Source organism: Nyctereutes procyonoides, unplaced genomic scaffold (genome assembly GCF_905146905.1).
Source record: "Nyctereutes procyonoides isolate TBG_1078 unplaced genomic scaffold, NYPRO_anot_genome, whole genome shotgun sequence".
NCBI lineage: Eukaryota > Metazoa > Chordata > Mammalia > Carnivora > Canidae > Nyctereutes > Nyctereutes procyonoides.
This window is the reverse complement of record NW_026575140.1, coordinates 61,197,490-61,222,509: the sequence shown is the minus strand read 5'-3', so window position 1 is coordinate 61,222,509 and position 25,020 is coordinate 61,197,490. Positions and strand designations below refer to the sequence as shown.

At 41.7% G+C, this 25,020-nt stretch overlaps 1 protein-coding gene and 1 pseudogene across 2 annotated transcripts in view; both read right to left on the bottom strand.

Moving 5' to 3' along the window:
• Positions 1-8,003: 8,003 nt before the first annotated feature.
• The window catches only part of DYNC2H1 (dynein cytoplasmic 2 heavy chain 1), a 341,276-nt gene continuing 324,259 nt past the window's right edge, over positions 8,004-25,020 (bottom strand). For both annotated transcript variants that reach the window (XM_055305872.1, XM_055305873.1), the window contains one exon: positions 8,004-8,802. In XM_055305872.1, coding sequence (XP_055161847.1) covers positions 8,644-8,802 — 159 coding nt within the window. In that variant the 3' untranslated portion in view covers positions 8,004-8,643. The remainder of the gene's footprint in view (positions 8,803-25,020) is intronic.
• On the bottom strand, positions 14,320-14,949 carry LOC129497196 (ribosomal protein L18-like; annotated as a pseudogene).

The following is a 25,020-nucleotide window of genomic DNA, read 5'->3' as shown; positions in this document are numbered from 1 at the left end:
CCGAAGAGTTCATCAGGCATGAGATTGCCTGGCATCGCTCCCAGCGGTGTGGACGGCTGGCTGGGCCAGGCTCCATCCCCTGCGCAGGCCCCTGGGCTCCTGTGAGCCTGCAGGCGCCTGGGGCAAACAGGCTCCTGTGCCCTGGCTTTTCCTCCGCAGCTTCTCACTCTGTCCTTTTCTCTTTTCTGGGTACAGATGACACACAAGATGACATTAGCTCTAGGGGTCCAGTAGTGACTGGACAGGTCAGGACACATGCTGTTGAGCCCCCACAGTGTAGCTGCCACCTGTCCCCACACAGCGCATCACAGTGTCATGGACCCTGTGGTCTCCCCCTCCCCGCCAATCACCCTGTTCTCTGTATTTATGGGTCTTTCTTTGGCTCCTCTTACCCAAGCCTCCTGCAGCCTCCAAAGCCAAGCACAACCACTACACGCTTGTGTGGGCCTGTCCTCTCTGCTGTCACACAGAAGTGGCTCCCATCACCCAAGGTGGACACCTGAGCTTCCCACAGACCAGCCACACAGTCACTGGTGTTTGTTGATTCTTCTCATAAATACTTTCCAAATCTGTGTGTTCCTTCTTCTGACTCACTGTTACCATTGCTGTATACATCAGGTCACCTCCTTCCTTCTCGGATCTCTGGTCCTTCTGGAACACGTCACCCACTCACTTGTGCTTGTCTGTGGAGACTGAGCCACTGCACAAGCATTCATCTATGCTGCGGCCCGGAACCGTCCCTTCCTCGCGGTCTCCTCTCAGGCTGTGGGGAAGCACGTCGCAACCAGGTACCAGACGTCCTGCAGTGACTTCAGACTTGCAGGAGGACACAGGAGACTCAGGGGTGACCAGAGGCACCTCAGAAGCGGGGGGGCTGCTCATGACCCTCCTGCCTCCCCCTGTGTCGGTGCTGTGCTGCGGCTGCCCGTCCCCACCGCCGGGCTCCCATCCCCACGCTGGCCCAGCTGAATCCACGTGGCGGACTTGCACCCGCTCAGACAGCACCACAGCCTTTCCTCCTCGTGTGGGCAGAGTCCCACCTCCTCTTGGCATCTTGGTCGCGGACAGACACTTGCTGGGGTGTCTGTCTCCGTCCTTGTCCTCAGGAGCCAGTGATCTCCATGTGGCCTGGGTCCAGTTGTCTCACTTTGATTTTCTCTAAGTTACCCATCTTTCTTTCCTCTCTTAGCTTCCAGATGATCCTTGTCCCTGCTCATCGTTTTCCACTTGAAAAGATTTAACCTTCACTCTTAGGACACATAAATGGTTCAGTGGTGAAAAAAATAAAGAATTCTCTGACATTTAGAGAAAGTTATTTGTAAAATAAGAACCAAAAAAAAACTACTTTGAACGTTGCTTAGTAAAATAAGGACTATTCTAAGCTACATTGGAGATTTAAAAATGCAGTCATATTACTGTGCTTTCAACCCCAGCAGAGTTGTCCCTGGAGCAAAACCCAGGAAAGCTGACATTCCAGCTGAGAAAATTGTATTAAGCAGTAAGATTTTTTTTTTTTTGCAGCCCCCCCCGATAATATTTTTTTTTAATTTGATCTTACAGACATTGTTTCCATTTCCGATAAGGCTGAAATAAATTTCTTACTGAATTTTGAGGGAGGCAGTGATTCTTTCCTCTGGAGACAAAAAGTTGAAACTTTTAAAGTATTATTTTTATTGTTGCTTCAACGGTATTGAATTTCCAGACTCTATAACTGCAAATCTGAGTCAGGCTGCTCAGGTGCTTCTGATGGAAGAAAATCATGTAGGGTCCCTTTGCTTCTGCCATGTGTGACCAAGCTTGTAGGCACAGGACCTGCTGGCTCCTCAGACAAGAGGACCAGCCCCTCCCTTTCTTTTCTGTGCCTCGGCTTTCCCTTGGGCCGCGTAATCCCAGGGACCCATGTATAGCCTGGCTTCACACAGGAAAGGAAACCCAAGGGGAAGAGAAGGTGAAAGTGAGTTTTCAGGTGCGGGATAAGAGGGGTAATGTGAAGACAGGGTGTGGGGGCCTGTGTCTTCCCCGGCTACAGCTCGTCGCTTCCCGTCCACTAACTCCCGGGCACGTGGCAGATGGACAGCAGCTGTTGAAGGCTGAGCCTATAGGCCTAGAGAGAGTTCCCCTCACGGTTCTGGCTGTCTTACTGAGCTCTCTTTTATTGTCACTATATTGCAAGCTTCAAAATTTGACTTTTAAACAAGAAATCCGTGATCATGAATGTAACTTGTATACATTACCTACTTTACTCACAAAAATCTGCAATTCAACTCTTGAACTTGGTTGGGGTTTTCATTTCTTTAGCTTTGACAGTTTCACGTATTTTCAACAGAACTCTAAAGACATTTGAACTGGGTATCTTAAGCTACATGAACTTTCTAATGATGACAACCACCTGAAATAGGACTCCTTAAATACACAAATGTGTGTTCTTTTTATAACAAAAAGGCCTTTGAATGGACTGATCTGTACTTAAAAGAAAGAAAAAGCATCTACAGACCCCTAAGTACGTCTGAGACCTGGCAATGTAGCTGGGCATGCAGAAATCAGGCGCTGGACTCTCAGAGTGACCACGATTAGCAAGCAGCAGAGCCTCTTACTTCACTGTGACAGGTAACCCTCTGACATGTAACCCTCTACTCTCTGCCTAAATAAGCACAAAGCAGTCTGTTGTTTGGCTTGAACACCTTGCACCAGTGACACCTGGGTGGCTCAGTGGTTGAGTGTCTGCCTTCAGCTCAGGTCATGATCCTGGGGTCCTGGGATCGAGTCCCACATCAGACTCACTGCAGGGAGCCTGCTTCTCCCTCTGCCTATGTCTCTGCCTCTCTATGTCTCTCATGAATAAATAAATAAAATCTTTAAGTAAATAAATAAAAATAAAAACACGTGTTTTGTCTGAACTCGGAGACAGAACATCATCCCTCAGGGGTGCTGAATCTCTCTTGGATAGAGAAGTCCAGAGTTCAAGGACCCAAGTGCAGCTGCAAACCCCACAGCGACCCAGTCTGGGTGGGGGAGATGTAAGGACACATGGGCCGTGTCCTGCGAGGGCCCAGGAGCTACTACACGGGACCTGTACGTCCTTGGGTCAGGAGTAAGTTGCACGGTTCTACCTGAATACAAAAGAAGTGAGGGGTTGCAGTGTCCTGAGTGTCCTGAGTATCCGCAAACCCAGTTAAATGCTGAGTTATTCTGGTAATGGGGAGAAGGAGACCGGGAGAGGAGGAGAAGTCTCGAGCCCACGGACACCCTGCGTCATAGGTGAGGAAGGGACTTGAAAATCACAGAGCAGTTGGCAGCATTGTCAGGAACATTCCAGCCAAGGCACAGCCAGTTCTGCTCCCATAAATCCCTATTTTCATAGCCATCTGTTTCCAATAGAAATAGCCAACTTCCACAATTACATTGATAAAGAAACCAGAGAAAAATCTGGATCAGACAATAGCCTAAGTATAATATCTGATTAGGTTGGGATCTTTGCATAAAACACAGACTTTTATTCCTTATCCTTATTTTGCTAGTCAGGAACACAGCCACCTCTAGAAATGGGGGCAAATGAAAGATCATCTATCTATTGTGTTGAATTCTGACAAATTCCACCTTCATATCTCTTTTACGTTATTTCCTTTTTCCATCGACTTAATCCCTTTTGCAATGGTTCTCAGGAATTGGAAGAGGGGAATACAATTTAGGTACCCGATCCTCAGAATTGATAATGGCTTAGCATAAACTTTGGTTGATACCTGTTCTTCCATTCTGTAAAAGCAAAACGCTGGTCAGCACGTCTGCATGTGTGGAGGTATCAGGGTGGGCACACGCCTGTATTCTTGTGGGCTCACCTCCCCCGCCCCTTTGCTTGGGTTTATTTTTCTTGTCCTTCCACCAATGACCTAACCCTTTGTATATGTTCACGTTTTCAGTGAGGCGTGTTCAGTCCTGCCACCTGGGAAGGCTCCAAATGTCCTAATGGAGGGACCTGCTTTGGGCTCTCGGACCCCAGCAGGTGTACCTCTACTCCTTACAACCTGGACTCCTGGGCACCCGGCACAAAAGTCCTCTCTTCTGTGAAACTTTGATAATTACTCCTCCTCCTGATGGAAATGTCAGAGAACCTCAACTCTGTGGGGGTCATTGAGGCATTTAGGAAGGTATGACTATAAAGTAAAAATAAAATAAAAATCCAACCAACCAGTCTCTACCATCTGTTTCATCACCAAAGGGTTTTGATCCAAGTGCTACAAGTAAAGTCGTGGTCTTCTCCACAGTGATCACAGGGGCAGGGATGCTTCCCTTGCTCAGATACGCTGGGAACTAGTCTGCGAGATTCCCTTAAGAACCATGGTCATTGGGTCATCTTCACTCATCTGTAATGATGAAAAACACCCCCTCTCTGAGGATGGGTTCGACTCTGGGGAATCTAAAATAACATGGAGAGACAGCTGGGGATCAGGGTGTCTGGAAGCAGATGTGACACTGACTGAACAAACGTGTCCTGATGCCCCACATAAGCCAGTGGCAGAACTGAGCAGGGGGTTCAGCTCTGGACCTCGAGTCCCCTGTGCACAAGCACGCATGCCCGGGGTCAGCGGGCCCACCTTCCTGCACCTCGCGTGCTCCACGGCTGCCTCACCAGCTCCTTTGTGCTCATGTTCCCAAGGACACGGGTCAGAATGGCATCCCCCACACCGAGATGCAGAAGATGGACAAGTCGGCTGCTGTGGGACTCATTCATCCACATGAGTCCCCTGGGCTGCGCTGCGGCAGGTACCACAGCGGGGAGTCTCAGTAGGAGCTCAAGCCTCCAGATGATACTTGGCTACAAACATTTATCACAAGCTCAGTGTCCACTCTTTGCACTTTTATTTTGGGGTGTGTTTATAGATGCACAACTGAGACAAGCAAAGGGCTGACGGGGCAGCTGAGCGTGAGCCACTGTCGTCTTCCTGAATGGCTTCCATCACCTCAACACTGCTGCTCATGCCGTGCTGGCCAGGGTCTCTGAATGGCATGGGGCAGGAGTGGTAAACCTGGTCCCCTTCCTCAGCTTACAGAGGATGCTTCTTTCCCCTTAAGAATGATCTTCCTGGGGGCCTAGGTGAGGTCTTCAGTTAAGCATCGACTCTTGATTTGGGCTCAGGTCGTGAGATCCTGGGATTGAGCCCTGGGGGGGGCTCCGCCTGGGGGTGTGGAGATCTGTTGGGGATTCTCTCTCTCCTTCTGTCCCTCCCTGGTGCGCACTCTTTCTCAAATAATCTTCTTTAAAAAATGATTGTTATGGGTTTTTCAAAGATACCCATGATTCACGAAAAGAAGTTCTCTTCTATTCCTGGTTTGCTAAGGTATTTATTTTGAAAATCACAGTCTTGAACCTACCAAACACATAGCTGTTTGATATTGTTCTGGGTCACTGCAACACCTGTAGCCCTGGCAATTGACAATAGTTTGCTGCTCCTACTGATGGAAATCTCAAAATAATCTCAAATAAAAATTCACCTTTGAATTTTTAGGTTGTTTCCTTGGAGTTCCACCCACCCAAAAAACAAAACAAAAACCCCCACTTCCCCTATGCTGTTTTGGTTATATATCTTGACACTATTAAAACCAGGACCTGTGTACACCACACAGGTCAGCAGATGCCTCTGGGGAGGGGAGACATCTGCTAGGGATGTGAAGGCCTCCAACTGGTCCTGAAATTATTCACATTGCTGTAGATTCCCAAAGAAATTAAAAAAAAAAAACAAAACACTCCAGAATGCTATTATTTGTTCACTTTGGAAGACCAAATAAATGTGTTTGGAAGTATGTTATAATGGATAAGAAACAAGAGAAAAGGTTAGCTTGTTGATGATCTTTGATGGAACCATGCACACAGCCAGTTCCCTGCCCTTGGCTAATGTACCAGGTAGCTCTTTGTTGTATAGAACTTTTTCTATGTATATTTTTTTTACGTATTTTATCCCAAATTAAAAATAACCAAGAGGAAAACTGGTACAGCCCTATCAATACTGGGCAACCGTTACGGTCCCTCCAGAGCAGCTGTGGTGCATCACTCATGTCTGCACCTGGGGTCCGGCCGCTGTGGCTTATGCTGTTTTGCTCCATGTCCCTATTATGATACACAAGGTCTGCAGTCAGGAGATCATTTAGAGACCTCTGCTGCTTGATTATTTTTAGGTGATTCCCTGTCAAATGCCATACTGAAGGCATTTTCATAAGGGGTTCAAGCTCTTCATGGGCTGAGCCCATAGAGGGGGTTGGGGGTGTGTGGGGCCCTCATGGAGGGGGAGGGTGGGCCAGCCTCCCACGCTTCTCTCCTCTGAGCACCCAGCCCCCGAGAGAACAGGTGCAGCCCCAGGATGAGCTTCTCTGCACTGGATGTGAGCATAAGTGGTGTGTGGCCTTCCGGGACACGGCCCGCAGCAGCCTTCCGAGGGTCCTCCCATGCTCCCCTTGCTGGTTGGCTGGGGGTCGCTGGCAGGACTGTCCTCAGGTCCACACCCGAATACCTCATTAGTAGAGGAAGCTGACCCAGAATCCAAGAGCTGCTCTATGACATGAGCAAGGAATCCCCTTTTGTGTGATAAGGTACTGAAATTTTTGGTTCTGTTTGCTCCTACTTGGCCTCCTCCCTTAACCCATAAAAAAAATACCAGATGTCTAAATATTCTTTAGAAGTGGCATAACTTCCAGGCCTCTAGCTCATCTGTGAGATGGGAATAGTATCTGCTTTGAGTTTAGAAAATTAAGAAATAAGCTATATGACAGCATTTTATAAACTTTAGGGTACAAGCTACTCATAATAACAAGAGTATTTAAATAATAAGACTTTAAACCTATATAATAGACTTAATATTTAAGTTTTAAAAATTGCTTTTGGAATTATGCCACACATTACATCTTTAGATATTTTCCAGTTGCTTATAGAGAAGTCTGCACTCTAATGGTATTTGGAGCCCTGATAATTCAGTTGGGCTCTGCAGGCTGATTTTCTGCCCCTGTGCCCCCATCCTGCCCACAGACTCTTCCACTGCACCAGCCACCATTCCTGAAATGCAGGGTGACCTTCCACTCCTGAGGGTCTGCCACTGCAGCTTCCATGGGCTGAAATGCCCTCTTCTGCTCTGTTGGTTGACATTCATCCTTCAGAGCTTAGCTCTATCTCCTGCTCTGTCCCTTTCACTAGACAACAGCTCATCACTTCTGCCTCTGTGGCTACGACTCAGCACCTTGTGTGGTACTTTACATCCGCCTCCTGTCAGAACACGATTCCTTCCACAAATGTGGGCAAGGCACCGACTCTGTGCCAGGGCCAGTAACGGGAAATAGGATACAGCATGGAAGGTACCATGAAGACGAGGATGGATGTCAGGCACCCTTGTGCCTTCAGGGCATAGATAACATTCAATAAAGATTTACTGCCCACATGAAACTAAACAGTACTCACCGAACACTAGCCCCTCTCCCTGCTCGGCAGTACCACATGGACGCCCTGCAGCATTTCCCCGACGGTCAGCTTCCTCGGTGGGACAGGCCTTCTGGGGTCTCCGGGCACCACAGCGTTGGTGGAAGGTAAGAACGGAGGGCAGAGCGCTCGGTTGCCACCCATGGGGCCAGAACCTGAGCACCTGCCACGGCTGTGGCCCGCCTGCCTGAGGGGGCCACTGCTGCCTCGGGGTGGGCACAGCCACAGAGGCTCCTTAGACTTCTTCCTCCAGGGAGGTCTGAGCCCCAGGCTCAGAAGGCCCCCTCCTTGTGGGCTGTGCCCAGCACTGCCCTGAGCCTGGGTGCATCCAGGGGAGCTCTCTTACCTTTGACAGTCACTCTCTTATCACAGTTTAATCTGTACATTCAACTTCCCTGTTCAGATCACTGGGCTGTTTTGGTTTTTTTGTCTCCCGATGGGACTGATACAAATGGTAACAGGATTTAAAATAGTTCAGATTTCTGAATCCAATTCCAATTGCTCAGAAACTCTAAAATTACAACATAAAATACATTTATTTAAGCGTCCAGCCATCGTAGATTTTTACTGTTTCATAGAAACAGATGGTAAAATGTCATCTACATGAGAAATGATAACCTCTCGTTTAATTATTCCATTGGTAAAATTCTTGTCCTGGTTTCTGTGCTGTTACCCCATTTCTTTTGGATTGCTTTAAGATGCTGTATATTTTAACTAAAATAAAAAATATTTTTAAGTGTTTAAAAAGGAACACATATCTAAACCCATAGATGACTGAAAAAATTAATGGTCTTATATTTTCTTAATTAATACAAACAAAATTATGATACAAAAAATAGCCAAAATATTACTTATGGATTCCTTAAATACACCATTTTCAGCCTCTTGCCTACAACATTAATTTTTTGAGCCACTGGAAACATGACCTGCCTCACAGAAATATTTAATGTTATAAAGGGAATATATCCTTTTAACATTAACCCCATGAAGTCAGTACTTTAAAAGCTGCATGGGGCTATCGTGACCCATTTAAAAAAAACCCAGTGAGACCAGTAACACAAGGTAGGTAACTATGTGATAACTTTTTGAACTAACATTTTAAATGTTGACTGACCACATATTTATTTAAAGGTGAAGTAGCAAATTTCTCTTTTTGCTAAAACAGCTTTTATTATAATTAGACTCTACTGGTTTTTTAGAAACAGAGCGGCTCCACACTGAATCCACTGGTCTTGGTTGCCCCCACACGGGACGTCGATGTTGGCTACCACACGATCCCTCTCGGCGCTCGTGTACACAGGCAGAGATATGCACTCGTCAGGAGAATAGGGACCATATGCACCCTGGAGAAAAACAATTTTGTTTTAAAATATGGTAATATACTACTTTGAAGTAGATCAGTTGATAGCCACAGACACAAAGCTCTCCCAAATAATAAGACTTCATATTTTATTATGAAATATTGTAAGGACCAGCATAACAATCCCATGAACAGATTAGACTCCCAGCAAGCTGTGCATCATTCACAGTCCCTGAGCCTCACACAGGGGCATTTTGAAGAAAATCCTACACATCACACTTCATCTGTAAATATTTTCTTTAAATAAAATAGAAAAATAGAATCATGATACCATTACTGCCAATAAATATTAACAATAATTCCCTTTTTAGACATTGAAGAGTATATTTTAGAGAACACAAATAATCTCTATGAAATACTTGCCTTAATATATGTTTATTAAATACCAACCTGAACAGGATTATACAAACTAATGCCCATTTTCACATTTAAAAAAATTTTTTAAAGATTTTTATTTATTCATGAGACACACACAGAGAGAGAGGCAGAGACACAGGCAGAGGAGAAGCAGGCTCCACGCAGGGAGCCTGATGTGGGACCCAATCCCGGGACTCCAGGACCACGCCCTGGCCGAAGGCAGGCACCAAACCACCAAGCCATCCAGGGATCCCCTCCATTTTCACATTTAAAAGCTAAGACTGGGATCTCTGGGTGGCGCAGCGGTTTGGCGCTTGCCTTCAGCCCAGGGTGTGATCCTGGAGACCCAGGATCTTGTCCCACGTAGGGCTCCCGGTGCATGGAGTCTGCTTCTCCCTCTGCCTGTGTCTCTGCTTCTCTCTCTTTCTCTGTGTGTGACTGTCATAAATAAATAAAAAATAAAAAATAAAAAAGCTAAGACTGACACTTTTGTGAATATTCTCAATCCCCCCCCCGCCCCCTTTCTTTATCAAAACTAGCTCCCTGATGCAGGACTGTCTACTTTCCATAGGCACAGGGGAGGAGACACTGGCTCTTCACCTTTCTGATTTTTCTTCCCCCTTTCAGCTTCTGCAAGCTAGAGCTGAATACTGAAAATCCAGAGCCACAAGGAGCAGAAAAGACGTCTAACAAATGAGTAAGAGGAGGCAGTGCTTTGCCTCTGTATCATGAACAGATCTCTCTGCTGTTTCTGGGGTTGTGGGTGATTCTATACTTGGGTCATCTCATCAAAGTATAACAAACATAAATTACATGCGTTAAAATTTTACCTACAGCTTTCCTCGATTAAGCAATTTTGAAGATTAATTTTAGTGCCATGTAGAAGTAAGATATAAGTTTTACTTCTCCAATTCAACTATCCTTGTTCATGATACAATTTCTGTAAGTGTTGTTTGCCATTACGTAGGATTTTCTGTAGTAGTTGTTCTACATTTCCAAAACATTTTTTTTCCAAATTAAACAACTAAAAAAATTTTAAGTATAGTTGACACACAATGTTATATTAGTTTCAGATGCATCATACAGTGATTGGACAATTCTCCATGTTATGCAATGCTCACCATAACTGTAGTTATTATCACCATACAATATTAATTATTACATATCATTGGCCATATTCCCTATGTTTTACATTGCCATGACCTCTTTTATAACTGGAATTCTGTGCCTCTTAATCCCCATTTATGTATTTCACCCATTTCCCTGCCCACCTACCTGCTGGAAACCATCAATTTGTTCTCTGTATTCACAGTAGGGATTTTTTATGTGTTTCATTTGTTTTTTAGATTCCACATATAAGTCAATCATATGGTATTTGTCTTTCTTGTCTGACTTACTTGTCTTAATACACTTGAGGTCCATCATGTAGTTGTAAATGGTGAGATCTCATCCTTCCTTACAGCTGTAGAATATTCCATTGTATATACGTCTGTGTGTATGTGTGACTCATCTTTTTTATCCACTCATCTATCAACTGACACCTAGGTTGCTTACATATCTTGGCTATTCTAAGTAATGTTGCAATAAACATATCTTTTCTAATTACTGTTGTCATTTTCTTTGGGTAAATACCCAGTAATGGAATTACTGGATATAGTATTTCCATTTTTAATTTCTTGAGGAAACTCCATAATACTCTCCACAGTGGCTGCATTCCCACCAACAGTACACGAGGGTTCCTTTTTCTCCACATCCTTGCCAACACTTATTATCTGTGGCTTTGGTTCCAGCAATTCTGACAGGTGTGAGGTCATATCCATTATGCTTTTGATTTGGATTTCCCCAATTAGTAATGTTGAGCATCTTTTCATGTGTCTGTTGGCCATCTGTATGTTTTCTTTGGAGAAATGTTTATTCACATCCTCTGCCCAATTTTAAGTTCTGTGGGAAAATATTAGGGGTATTTTGAAAAGAATTGTGTTGAAACTGCACATTGTTTTGGTTTGCATGGACCTCAACGATATCAGGGCTTTCAATCTGGAAGCATGGTATATTTTTACATTTGTGTTATCTTTAATTTCTTTCATCAGTGCTTTATAGTTTTCAAATTACTCATTTCACCTCCTTGGGTAAGTTTCTTCCTAGTTTATTCATTTTGATGCAGTTGTAGATGGGATTGTTTTCTTCTGTTACTTTGTTATTAGTCCATAGAAATGCAACAACTCTCTATATATTAATTTTGTATCCTGAAACTTGACTGAACCCATTTATTACTTCTAATAGTTTTTTGATAGAATTTTAGGATTTTCTACATATAGTATCATGTCATCTGCCAATAGTTTACCAATTTGGGGTGCCTTTTGTTTCTTGTCTGATTGCTGTGGCTAGGACTTCCAATGCATAAATGTGGCAAGAGTGGACTTTCTTGTCCACTGAGTATGTTATCCGACCTTTATTATGTTGAAGTATGTTCCTGTAAACACACTGTTGAATGTTTCCAACATGGATGGATCTTTAAGTTTTGTTAAATGATTTTTCTGCATCTGTTGAGATGATCTTATGGTTCATAGCTTTCATTTTGTTAATGTGATGTATCCCACTGACTGATGTACAACCCCTGAGTTAAATCCCACTTGACTGTGGGGAGTGACCCCTTTAATGTACTGTTGAATTTGGTTTATTTTTGTTGAGGATTTTTGTGTCTATGTTCATTGGAGATACTGACCTGCAGTACTCTTTTCTTTTTTTGTAGTGTCTTTGTCTGGTTTTGGTATCAGGGTAATGTTCGCCTTGTGGAACTAATTTGGAAGCTTCTTTCCACTTCTACTTTTGAAAATAATTTCAGGAAAATAGGTATTAACTCTTCCTTAATTGTTTGGTAGAATTCACCGGTGAAACCACCTAGTACTGGACTTTTTGTTGGGAGTTTTTGGATTGCCAATTCAATTTCATTACTAGTAATTGGTCTATTCATATTGTCTACTTCTAGGCTGTCCAATTTCTTGACATATCATTTTTTGTAATAATGTCTTACAATCCTTTGTATTTCTGTGGTGTAGGTTACTTCTGTTTCCTTTCTGATTTGAGTCCTCTCTTTTTTTCCTCTTGATAAATCTGGCTGAAAACTCACAATTTTGTTTATCATTTCAAAGAACCAGCTCTTGGTTTCATTGACCTTTTCTACTGTTTTATTTTTTTCAAGTATCTAGGTCATTTATTTCTACTCTCATATTTATTTTCTTCCTTCTACTAACTTTGGGCTTTTTCTAGTTCCTTTAGATATACGATTAGGTTGTTTGAAATTTTTCTTTCTTCTTAAAAGATTGGCCTGTATCTCCGTGAAATTCCGAGAACTGCTTCTACAGCATGCCAAAGACTGTGGAACACTGTATTTTCATTTTCTTTTGTCTCTAGGTATTTTCAATTCCTCTTTGGTTGTCTGTTGACCCACTGGTTGTTTAGTAGCAAGTTATTCAGCCTCTGCGTGTTGGTTTTATCCAGTTCACTTGTAATTGATTTCTAATTTCATAACCTTGTCGTCAGAAAAGATGCTTGGGATGACTTTACTGCTCAGTCTGTTGAGACTTGTTTTGTGGCCTGACGTGCTCTATCTTGGAGAATATTCCATTTGGAAATAAAATGTGCACTGAACGGATTCTGAATGCAATGTTCTACATCTATCTGCTACATCCTGGGACTCTTGAAGGCAGCCACCACACCCTGCTCCCATCTACACTGGCAAGGGTGGGGGAGGATATGTACACAAGGTGCTCACCAGTCCTTCTGATTGATAATGCTCCAACAACTCTTCTAGGGCTGTTTCCTTTATATTCCAGCTATTCTTTGTGAAACTCCTGCCTTTTCTCTGTGTCTCTGGGCATCTGGGCTGGTGTGGGCAGGGGCCTGAAGCTGGCACTCGCCAGCCCCCACCCTCATGCAAGAGACTTCTGCAGGTCCCCTGCCGTTGGGAGAAACCAAAGGCCTGCATCCTTGAAACGGTAGCTGCCCTTTTAATCATAGCTTTTTTTTTTTTTAAGATTTTATTTATTTATTTATTTATTTATTTATTTATTTATTTGAGAGAGAGAGAGAGAGAGAGAGAGGCGCAGAGGGAGAAGCAGGCTCCACGCAGGGAGCCCGACATGGGACTCAATCCCGGGTCTCCAAGATCACACCCTGGGCCGAAGGTGGCACTAAACCGCTGAGCCACCCAGGCTGCCCTTAACCACGGCTTTTATTTCTGTGTCCCAGGGTGGATGAATGTGCTCAGTGTCCCTTCGGATGTCCCTCAGTTGCAGGTTGCAGTAGTAGGCTGGGCTTCATTTCTCCTATTCTCTCCATGGTCCCTCTGCTCTCTGCTGTGCAGAGCTGCCCAGCTGATCCTGTGCCTCAGGAAGAGCTGCTCTGTGCACAGGTGTTGACTCCATGTGTCTGTGGAGGAGGGTAATTCAGGGTCTTCCCATGTCACCATCTTGGATTCTCCCCCAATAGCAATTCCTTAATGTCATCTTCTCTCCATTACCCACCTTTTTTAAAGTTTTTGTTGTTAGAATCATAATTCAAATAAAGCCCACATGCTGCAGTTTGTTGATATGTCTCTGAATTCTCCTAAGTTTATAGGTTTGTCCTCCTGTTTTCCTTGCAGGTTGTTTGCTGAAGCATATATACCCAAGAGCTCTCTCCATGCTGGCTGTGGTTGGCTCCCTTCCCATGTCATCATGTTCTTCTGTTTCCTATATTCTTGTGAACTGGATCTGGAGGTAAGTTTAGATTCGGATTCAATTTTTGGCAAAAACTCTGCATACGTGGTACGCAGAGCATACATGGTATGCTTTCATCAACAGGCACATGATATTTGGTGATCTCTCTTTTTACACATTAGGAGCCATGAAAAGTACTGTCATATTCATGATCACAGAACAGCAGTCTGATGCCATGAATGCCTCTTTATTTCCAGGTAGAAACAGATCTACAGAGAGAAACTTCCATTACCAATCCCTAGATTGTATTTAGAGAAGGCTCAAACTTCCCTTTATGTGATTTCAAAATAAATTTGCTCCCTCACATATCATATAGGTGACTAATGACCTCCTCTCTCTTTGTTAAAAAGCACTGTTATGACTTGGTGGATTTTTTTTTTTTTTTTTTTTTTTTAGCATTCAAAATCTTTTTAATAACAAGGCAGGATCTGGGGTTAGTTTTTGTAGCCTCGGCTGGCCCTGCGGCCTCTGGCATGCTCGAACTTCTGGCCCTTGGATCTCACATAGGGTTTGGTGTGGCTGTGTGGGGTTCCTGGGGCCTTGCCAAAGTGTCTGTACACCTCTCGGCCCTTGCGTGGACCAGAGAGTAAGACAGTGCCACAACCCTTAGGGGAGTCCAGGGCCAACTGATCGAAGGTGAGGATCTTGCCTCCAGCTTTGAGGATGCGGCTCCGGGCACGGCTACTCACGCGCAGTGCACACACCTTCAGCTTGGGCACCTCCTGGACACGCACATCATCCGTTATGGTTCCTACAACCACAGCTGTTTTGTTTTCCCGGCCAGGCAGTTCATCTTCCGGATCATCCGGGAAAGGGACAGAGGTGGCCGGTTGGTGCAACTCATGAACAACCTCTTCAACACAACCTGGTTAAAGGTAGAGTTGGTTCATCTGGCCAGAAACCTGTACAGCTTGACCAACAGTCTCAGGTAGATGTCCTGGCTCTTGGGCTCCTTGCGCCGAACCTTTCGGTCCTTGTTGTGGCGGATGTCGACTCCCATGATGGCGCCTCCTGCTCAGGTCCGGAAAAGCTGACTTGGTGGATTTAAACATATTTGGTGTGCTTCAGTCAAATGAAGTTATTTATTATCTTATTGCTACTCAGATTGTTGATCTTTGCCCAGGGGGAACTCTTAACATTGGCTCTTGAGTATTTATTCTTTGTGGGTTTTTTTTTTTATATGTCTCAAGTTGTCTTAAATAGCTTTCTTGCTTTTTAGTATGTCGGCATATTACAAGCTCATCTTGTACATTTCCTGTCCAGAAATCAAACTAGTCATTCTGAGGAACTTTTAGTGAGAAATGATATCAGGGATTGTAATCTGGGTGCAAGGAATGATCTATCATTCTCCTTCTAGGATTACTTTGTGACTGGAGCTTAGAATTATGTATTCCCTAAAGAAAAATATCTAGCTCATAGTATTTCCAATTCACATTTTGGATAATGTTTTATTAAACTTACATAATTTTATTCAACGAATGGATCATTTCTTGGAGTTGGAATGAGACTTACAGGAGAAGTTAGACTCATTCTAGAATTTTACAAATGGAAATTCAGAAACTCCATGGTAATCTGGTTAGCAAGTGGCCAAGCAGCCATAGTCCAGTTGGAAAAAGGATTTAGCATATGAACATTGCCCCCTAAAGACTCTCTTCTATGGTTACTTTCAGAAGAGGAGTGCATTTAAGGAAATGAATCATTTTCTCACTCTGAGCTCCTGACCTTAAGTAGATTACTGTCTGAGCATCAGTTTCTCTATTATAACAGGGAGAAACACATACTTGCTCACCTATTAGAACGCTGAACAGATCCGATGATGCATTAAGGAACTCGGATATATACTATTTATCCGCACATCTCTGACTCTTTGGGTTACATACACATACTTTTGTTGTAATGCCCTACTAATTCTCATATCAACTAGAAAAAAACCACCACAGCTTTTAAGCATCCAAAACATGTCATGGATGGTACTAGGACAAATATTTTTTCCTTCATGGAAAAAGTACAACAAAGATCTACTAAGTGGGCATTATATGAAATTTTGATTATCTTTTCCTATTTCCCCCACCTTGCACACATATCCCCCCCCACACACACATGTGTACATGCACACAGGGAAATACTGTCCTGCCTTTCCTGGTACTTGGTCTGAATCAGTTATAGCTCTTTGAAATCTCATTCCTTCCTAACATGCCTAAATCTTAACCTGATTTACATATAACAAAACTCATTCTTTACGGAGTATCATTGCCCAAATATATAAAAAGACCAGCTGCCCTGAATCTATTTTTTCTCTTTTGTATTGGTGATTCAGTGAGTCAGTTATGCATCCGTTTCATTTAACCACATTTTACACACTACTGTGCTTAGAATGATAAAGGCTAAAAAGCATTTTAGTATATACCCAAATAAAGAGCATAATAATCTTTGAAGCTAAAAATTTAGCTTATGAAACAATGTATTCATCAAATACACAGACTGTAAGGTTTGGGAAAATGGGTATTTTAGAAAATCAAAATAAAATACTACTCTGGGATATGTTATCCTAACAAGAATTAGCGAAGAGAATGAATCCTCACTTGGATCTCAGAAAAAATACAGGATCGGGAGTAAAGAGAATTCCCACTTGTTATCAGCACCTAATCTCTTTCCTCTTCTCCAATTTTGCTTGAATGGCAGTGCTCGAGGTTCCAGAAATTTCTGTAATTGCTGTAACTCCTTAGACATTCCTCAAGTTAATAACCTCGTGCAGGCATTAACCTCTAAATTCTTCAGCAGACAGCAGACAAACATTATGGATCTCTTGGGTTGAAATGACCTAAACCTATGAATGCCTGTTTGCAATCCCAGGAAAGGTCTTAAATTATTTCCCTCCACCACCTGATACTTGTTTGCTGGTCACAACTTCTACAACAGACATGAAATGGAAACATCCTGCTGAAAGGTGTTAGGATCTTATTCCTTTCCATGCAGAAAATATGTTCTGTGTCTTTTCACTGTGATGTTAAGCAACTGTTTCCAGTAATGCAAAGCTGATATTTCACATATTCACTATCAATTTACGAATTTTTGCATGTATTTCCAAATCCCTCCAATCCTGCTTTTTGTTTTAAAAGCAAGGGTACAAATGTTGCTACTAAAACCTACAGTGTTTTAAGAGCAAAGCTGCACTGCTGCTTCTCCACCCCTCTGGCATCATGCCAAGCTCTTTATTTTTTGTTGTTTACTTTCCTGTTTATTTAGCACATGGTGTTATATTAATTTCAGGTGTACAATATAATGATTCAACAATTCTACACATTACTCAGTGCTCATCATGGTAAGTGTACTCTTTATTCCCTTCACCTGTTTCACCTGTGCCCACAGCTGCTTAAAATTTTGCTTGTCATTTCCCAAAATCTCTCAAGTGGTAAACACTACAACCTATAAGGAAGTGAAATGAACTTGCTCTTAGATGATCAAAGTAATAGAGCTAAGTACTTCAGCATTCTCACTATGACAATGATACTGTGTGATGATAGAAGCTCCACGAACACTGCTTTAGCAGAATTAAATTCTGATGATACAATTCCTTCTTTGATCTGTATCTCTTAACAGACAAAGCTTAAGATGCTGCTGGGCTGAAATATTTGCATGAAACTAAAATTTTACTAATCATTATTCATAAACAGTGCAATTAACAAGTACATGGATGGATGAAAACAAGGAAACACTGTAGGAAGCCTGACAATAATGTCAGAGACCATGTAAACAAAGTAGTAGTTTGACATGATTAAAATATATTAATTAAAACCTATATATTGTGATTAATTTAAAAGCAGTTAATGTGTTCATATATCCAACTTTATTAAAACAGAAGCTGGTCTAATTAACTTAGCTCAAAAATAAGGCCAAAAATTGAAATGTCATGCTTCTGCCCACAGAAGGGAAGGAACTTTTTAGAAGTACATATACTGCTAACAGCAGGCAATGCACTCACTAGTCCTTGAAACAAGACAACGCATTGTACGAAGGCGAATGATGCTACTAGCAGACAACAAACCTAGCCAACAAATCAAAGAAAATAACAGAATGGAATACCAGAAAACAAAATTACTTAGGTTGACTATGTTTTAAGTATTTGTCCAATAGGTTTTATTATATTTCTTTCATTTTAAAGTAGTCCCTACACCCAACATGGGGCTTGAGCCCACAACCTGGGTTTAAGAGTTGCCTGCCCTACTGACTCGAGCCAGCCAGGCGACCCTGTTTTGTTATTTTTCTCATTAGTTTATGCATAAAGTCCAACTAACTTATTCTAACACATTTTTTTTTGTTTTGTTTTGTTTTTAAGAAAAGGAGATATTAGGAAATCAGAGCTTTAATATATATATAAAAGTGACACAATTTAGCACTGTAACTCCAGAAACATTAAATATCTCAAAACAGGAAACAACTTGCCAGCAATGAGTATTTTGTTTTTATTTTTAAAGATTTGACTTACTTATTTGACAGAACCAGCATGAGCAGGGGGAGCAGCAGGCAGAGGGAGAGGGAGAGAGGGAAAAGCAGACTACCCCCTGAGCAGGGAGCCCAATGCAGGACTCAATCTCAGGACACTAAGATCCCAGGACCTGAGCCCAAGAGGCTTCACTCAGGCTTCATTGACTGAGCCACGCAGGTGCCCCTTGACAATGAGTATTTTGAAAGATGTTGTTCAGTCAAGAATGTTTAGCAACCCTTTAAAATGTTTTTTATACATTTTATATATTTTATAGAGAAATACTTTCTTCATCTTTTTCAATAACATAATGCTTATTAATAACACTGCTTTCATAGTAAGTGCCTAAAGGAGAAAAAAATCACATAGAAAATATATGGATAGTTATTATCTTTAAAACAGAGTCCATACAAGACAGAGCTTTGAACATATATCTTCTGAAACACATAGTGACAATATCTTCATATAAAAGTAACACAGAGACTGTGTAAGTGGCTTATGGAATCGCTTTTTAGCCCTGTTTTCCCTCAGAATGAAACTGATTCTAAAGGTGAACTGTTTGTGTAGTGCCTGTTGCGGGGGGCAGGTCCAGGCCTGAGGGGGTCCCAGCCGGTTCAGGACTTCATTAACCTGATGGGGACAATCCTAAATAGCATTCTTCACTGGAAAGACAGGACAAAAGCCAGGTGAGGTCCTGTGGCACATCAAACAGGGTGCTGTCTCAGGCTCATATACCTCCAGTATTTCTCAGACTGTGTCACATAAACTGCTAGATCTAAGAGAAGAGTGGGTGTAGGTGCATGGAGACCCCTGTGTGAGCTTACCCATAGGAATACTCTGAATCTGCAATATTCTCAAATAAGTAATGAATTTTCAAGGGTGGGCAATACTGTGTTGATTAAAGTTGTTCACTGAACAGTTTTTCTCAGAGAACCATTATGGAATGGTTTTGTATAGAACATTTTGGGGAAACGCTTTAGACTTTTTGGGGCAAAGTCTCCTAAGGTTATCTTAATTCAGACCTAGATTATTCAACCACCACTCTTGAGCTGGGACTGGGCCCACTAAGAATCTGCACCACAAGTGAACGAGGGTACATGGAAACAGCATTATCGTAGCACACATAAATACTGGTAAACAGAAAAACTAGGTAAATGGCTTCATATGCATTTTATATTTAATTGCCCTTGAAAATTCCTTTTTTTTTTTGGAGAATTCCTAATTCTATCTTTAATCGGCAAAGGGTATTGCATTTATAATTGAAGCAATGGTAGAGCCTTCTCTACCTCGTTCCCAGTAAAAGCCATGGAACTTGGTGCTCATAGACTTCAACTATTGCCACATTGTAAAATAATGACAAAATGTCAGTCTTCTGCAACCTAAAATACTTTTTAAAAAATGGAGGTGCTGTCTGCTTCATAGCAATGCTGTGCACGTGACTGGAGTGCTGGGCATGTTTCTGCTAAAATGAAGCTACTCGGCGATTAAGTGGATAATATTGTGGAAATAATCTGGGAAAAAAACCTGCCTTAAGGGGAATAGTCACCAAGTTTTGAAGTGCATTATTTTATTCAAGTTAATCATAGGATTGTAGACCTCTGCCATGAAGTAGCCGTGAGAGTTTTTTTTTTTTACTGGTTTATGTAAATTGATGTGATACTTCATTTTATGATTCCTTCCTAGTAAAAAACCATTGAAACATTACTGTTCTTCCCCCCAAATTCTGTAAAACATACTAAAAGCATCGACAGCTGCCCAAATTTTTCTTTTTCTTAAACAATATAATGCTTCATTCACTCAAGCAGAAGCTGAAGAGTTTAAGTTTATACAGAGGTGACAAACATTTCTGTAAGGGGCCAGATAATATTTTAGGCTTTGTGAGTCATTGTCTATGACATATCTCACTCTGCCGTGCTGTCTGAAAGCATAGATAATGTCTACATAAATGGGCAAGGCTGTTTTCCTCCCAAAATTTTATTTATGGGCACTGAAATTTGCATTTCATATAATTTTCACCTATCGTAAAATACTAATTCTGGTCATTTTCAACTATTTTAAAAATATAAACAGCATTCACAGTTCAGATGGCCATGGGCCTCACCCAGACAGGCAGCAGCTGGTTTGTACTGTTAGGTTGGCTCACAACCAGGCCCAGGATTGGAAAGCAAGCCTGGCTGTGAAGTTAACTACCTACCTACTGACGATGTAGTCTTGATCAAGTGCACAAGTTTTTACGTTTCAAATTTCTTAGTTTAAAATGGAGATGATTCCTTACTTCAACCTTTCTTGGAAGGCCTAAGTAATTTGGGTTTTAAACACTTTACACAGTGCTTGGCACATAATCAACACAAGTAAATGTTAACTGTTATTGTGGACAGTATTGCTGCCATTGTGGGGCCCATAAAAAATAACTCACTTGACCTGTCAGTTTCTTCATGAGCAAAACAGAGAAAACCTGCTACTCTACAAACCATAGGACAAACAGCCTTCACCCTGGGCCAGGCATCCATCTGCTCGGAGACAGCAGCCTGTCTCTCAAACCACACGTCGCTCTTGTCACACTCCTGTTCCAAGCTCTTTGAGGCATCGTACTGACTATGAAGTGGTGTACACACCCTGGTGTGGCTATAGGGCTTGTCCTGCTTGCTCTGCGCCTGCCTTCTTTATTGACTCAAGGACAGTCAATGATACATTCATTTCAGGAGCATAGCACAGTGAACCCACGGGTCTGTACATCGTGCTGTGCTGAGTCTGCCCCCACATGGCGCTGTCCCAGTGACACTGGTTCTCTTCCCTATGCTGTGCGTCTAATTCCTATAACTTCTTCACTCCATAGCTGGAGGGCTACCCCTCCCTCTCCCTGTCCATTCCCTTAACCCCTTGCCCTCTGGTAGCTCTGTTTGCTCTCTGTACTTTTGGGGTATGTTTCTGGTTTCTATTTCTCTCTTTTATTTGTTAGACTCCACATACAAATGAAATCATATGGCATATCTTTCTCTGATTTGCTTAAATTAGCATAATACCCTCTAGGTCCACCCATGTTTTTTTTATTTTTTTATTTTTAAAGAATTTTATTTATTTATTCACAGAGACAGAGAGAGAGAGAGAGGCAGAGACACAGGCAGAGGGAGAAGCAGGCTCCATGCAAGGAGCCCGACGTGGGACTCAATCCCGGGTCTCCAGGATCACGCCCCAGGCTGCAGGCGGTGCTAAACCGCTGTGCCACCGGGGCTGCCCCCCATGTTGTTATAAACAGCACAAATTCCATCCTTTTTCATGGCTGAATAATGTACCATTGTATACAGAGACATCTTCTCTATTTATGCATCTAACACTGGGTTGTGTGCATATCTTGGCTATTGTAAATCATGTTGCAATAAATATAGAGGTGCATGTATATTTGTCAAATTGGTGTTTTCATTTCCTTTGGGTAAATACCTGGTAGTGTGATGACTGGATCACAGGACAGTTCTATTTTTAATTTTTAAGGAAGCTCCATACTATCTTCCATAGTGGATGCATCAACTGACATTCTCACCAGCAGTGCATGAGACTCTCTCCACATCCTCCGTTGTTCCTTGTGTTTTTGATTTTAGCCATTCTGTCAGGTGTGAGGTGGTATTTCACTGTGATTTTGATGTGCATTTCCCTGATGAAACGCAATGGATTTATTTTTTTTTAATTTATTTATTCATGAGAGACACACACACACAGAGAGAGAGACAGACAGAGAAGCAGGCTTCATGCAGGGAGCCCCATGTGGGATTTGATTCTGGGTCTTCAGGACCACGCCCTGGGCTGAAGGTGGCGCTAATCCACTGAGCCACCCAGGCTACCCCAATGGATTTCTGTATATTGATTTTGTATCCTGTGACTTTACTGAATTTGTGTACCAGCTCTAGTTTCAGTAGGGTCCTTCAGGGTTTTCTATATATAATATTTCATAACCTGCAAACAATGGAAGTGTGACTTCTTCCTTACCAATGTGGATGGCTCTTATTTCTTTTGGTTGTCTGGTTGCTGAGGCTAGGACTTCCAGGACTACGTTGAATAAAAGCAATGAGAGTGGACATCTCTGTCTTGTTCCTGAGCCAAAGGGAAAAGCTCTCGGTTTTTCACCATTGAGTATGATGTTCACTGTCAGTCTTTCATATAAGGCCTTTGTTATGTGGAGCTATGCTACGTTCCCTCTAAACTTCTTTGTGGAGTATTTTTTATCATGAATGGATGTTGTACTTTGTCAAATTCTTTTTCTGCATCTACTGAAATATGTTTTTTTTAAAACATTTCTCTTATTGATGTGATGTGTCACATTGATTGATTTGAAAATATCGAACCACCCTTGCATTCCAGGAGTAAATACCACTTGATTATGGTAAATGATTTTTAAAAATATATTGTTGGATTTGGTTTGCTAATGAGAGAGATTGGCCTATATTTCTCTTTTTATGTGCTATCTCTGTCTGGTTTTGGTATCTGGGTGGTGCCTCAGAGAATGAATTTGGACATTCTCCCTCCTCTATATTTTTTTTATTTTTTTTTTTCTCCTTCTTCTTTAAATGTTTGGTGGAATTCACCTTTGAAGCTGTCTGGTCCTGGACTTTGTTTCAGTTTTGAAAGGTTATATGTTTCTAGGAATTTATCCATTTCTTCCAGGTTGTCCATTTGTTGATGTATAATTTTTCACAATATTTTCTTAAAATCGTTTGCATTTCCATGCTGTTATTTCTCTTCTATCCTTTGTGATTTTGTTAATTTGCATCCTCTGTATCTTCCCTCTTTTTATGACTCTGGATATTTCTATCCATTATTTTATCTAAAATAAATTTAGTTAATCATTTCTAAGAACCATCTTTTGGTTTCATTGATCTGTACGTTTTTTTTTTTTAGTTTCTTTATCATTTATTTCTGCTCTAACTTTTATTATTTTCTTCCTTCTGCTGGTTTGAAGTTTTGTTTGTTTTTCTTTCTCTAGCTTCTTTAGGTGCAAGGTAGGTTGTTTGAAATTTTTCTTGTTTCTTCAGGTAGACCTGTATGGGTATTCTTTTCCCTCTTAGAACTGCTTTTCCTGTATTCCAAAGAATTTAGACTATTATGTTTTCTTTTTTTAAAAAAATTACTATTATCTTAATTGCAGTATAGTTAACATAGTGTTAAATTAGTTTCAGCTGCACAATATACTACGGGTCACTGTTTTCAATTTCATATGTCACCATCTATCTTTTAATTTCCTCTTTGATTTCTTCCACGACTCACTGTTTAGTGGCATGTTAACTTCCATGTGTGTGTGTTCTAGTTTTTTCTGTGATTGATAGTTTCCTACCTTTGTGTTCTGACAAGTTACCTAAAAAGATTTCACTCTTCTACAATTTATTATGACTTGTGGCAGTTTCCTTACAAAATTTCTGCAAGGATTATCTCTCCACTGATGTAAGTGGGGTGTTGAAGTCTCCTTGGTGTTTAATGTCTGCTAATATTTATGTATTTAGGTGCTCTAATGTTGGGTGCCTAAATACAACTGTCCCTCATCCTCATGGACTGACCCCTTTTTACCATTACATGATGGCCTTCTTAGACTCTTGTCACCATCTGTTTTCAAGTCCATTTTGTACAAGTATTGTTACCTTGGCTTTCCCCCCAGTCTACATAAAAGGTATGTGTCTGGAGATCTGAAGTGAGTCTCTCATAGGCCTTATCTTCTTATCGATTCATCGACCTGTGTTTATCGACAAGTATTTAGACCATATCACTTTCAGTATCAATTATTGCCATTCTATTCATTGTTCTTGGGTTGTTTTGTAGTTCTTCTCTGTCCTGTGCTTTTCTTCTTGGCTATTTCTTAGTGATTGATGATTTTCTGTATATTATGCTTGGATTTCTTTATCTTTTGTGTATCTTTTATAGGTTTTGGGTTTCTGGTGGCATGAGGCTCATATACAGGATCTGAAATATACAGTGGTCCATATCATGTTCATGGTCATTTAAGTTTGAATACACTCTTAAAGAACTGCTTCTTTACTCCCTATTCCATGTTTTAGTCATAATTTTTTTATTTCTAATTATGGTATTTTCTTTTTCAGTTTAACATTTCTTGAAGGGCCAGATTTAAGGTGATGAACTTGTTTTAACTTTTGTCTGGGAAACTAACTCAATTTTGAATGACATACTTGCTGGGTAGAGTATTCTTGGTTAGAGGTTTTAACTTCCATCACTTTGAATATATCATGCCATTCTCATTGGGACATCAAAAGTTTTTGCCGAAAAATCAGCTGAGAGCCCTAAGAGGTTTCTCGTGTATGTGGCTGCTCTGTGGTTGCTTTTAAAATTCTTTGACACTACTTTCTGCCATTTTAATGACTATGGATTACAGTGTGGCTCTCCTTGGGGTCATTGTGTCTGGAGCTCTCTGTGCTCCCTGGACGTGGAGGTCTGCTTCCTCCGCAGGGAAGGAAGGGCAGGGAAGTCTTCCCTCATTATTTCTCCAGGTAAGTTTTCCACCCCATTCTCTTTCTTCTTCTGGGATCCATATAATGCCAATGTTTGCTGGATGTTGTCCAACATACTCCTTAACCTATCCTCATTTTTAAAAATTCTTTTTTCT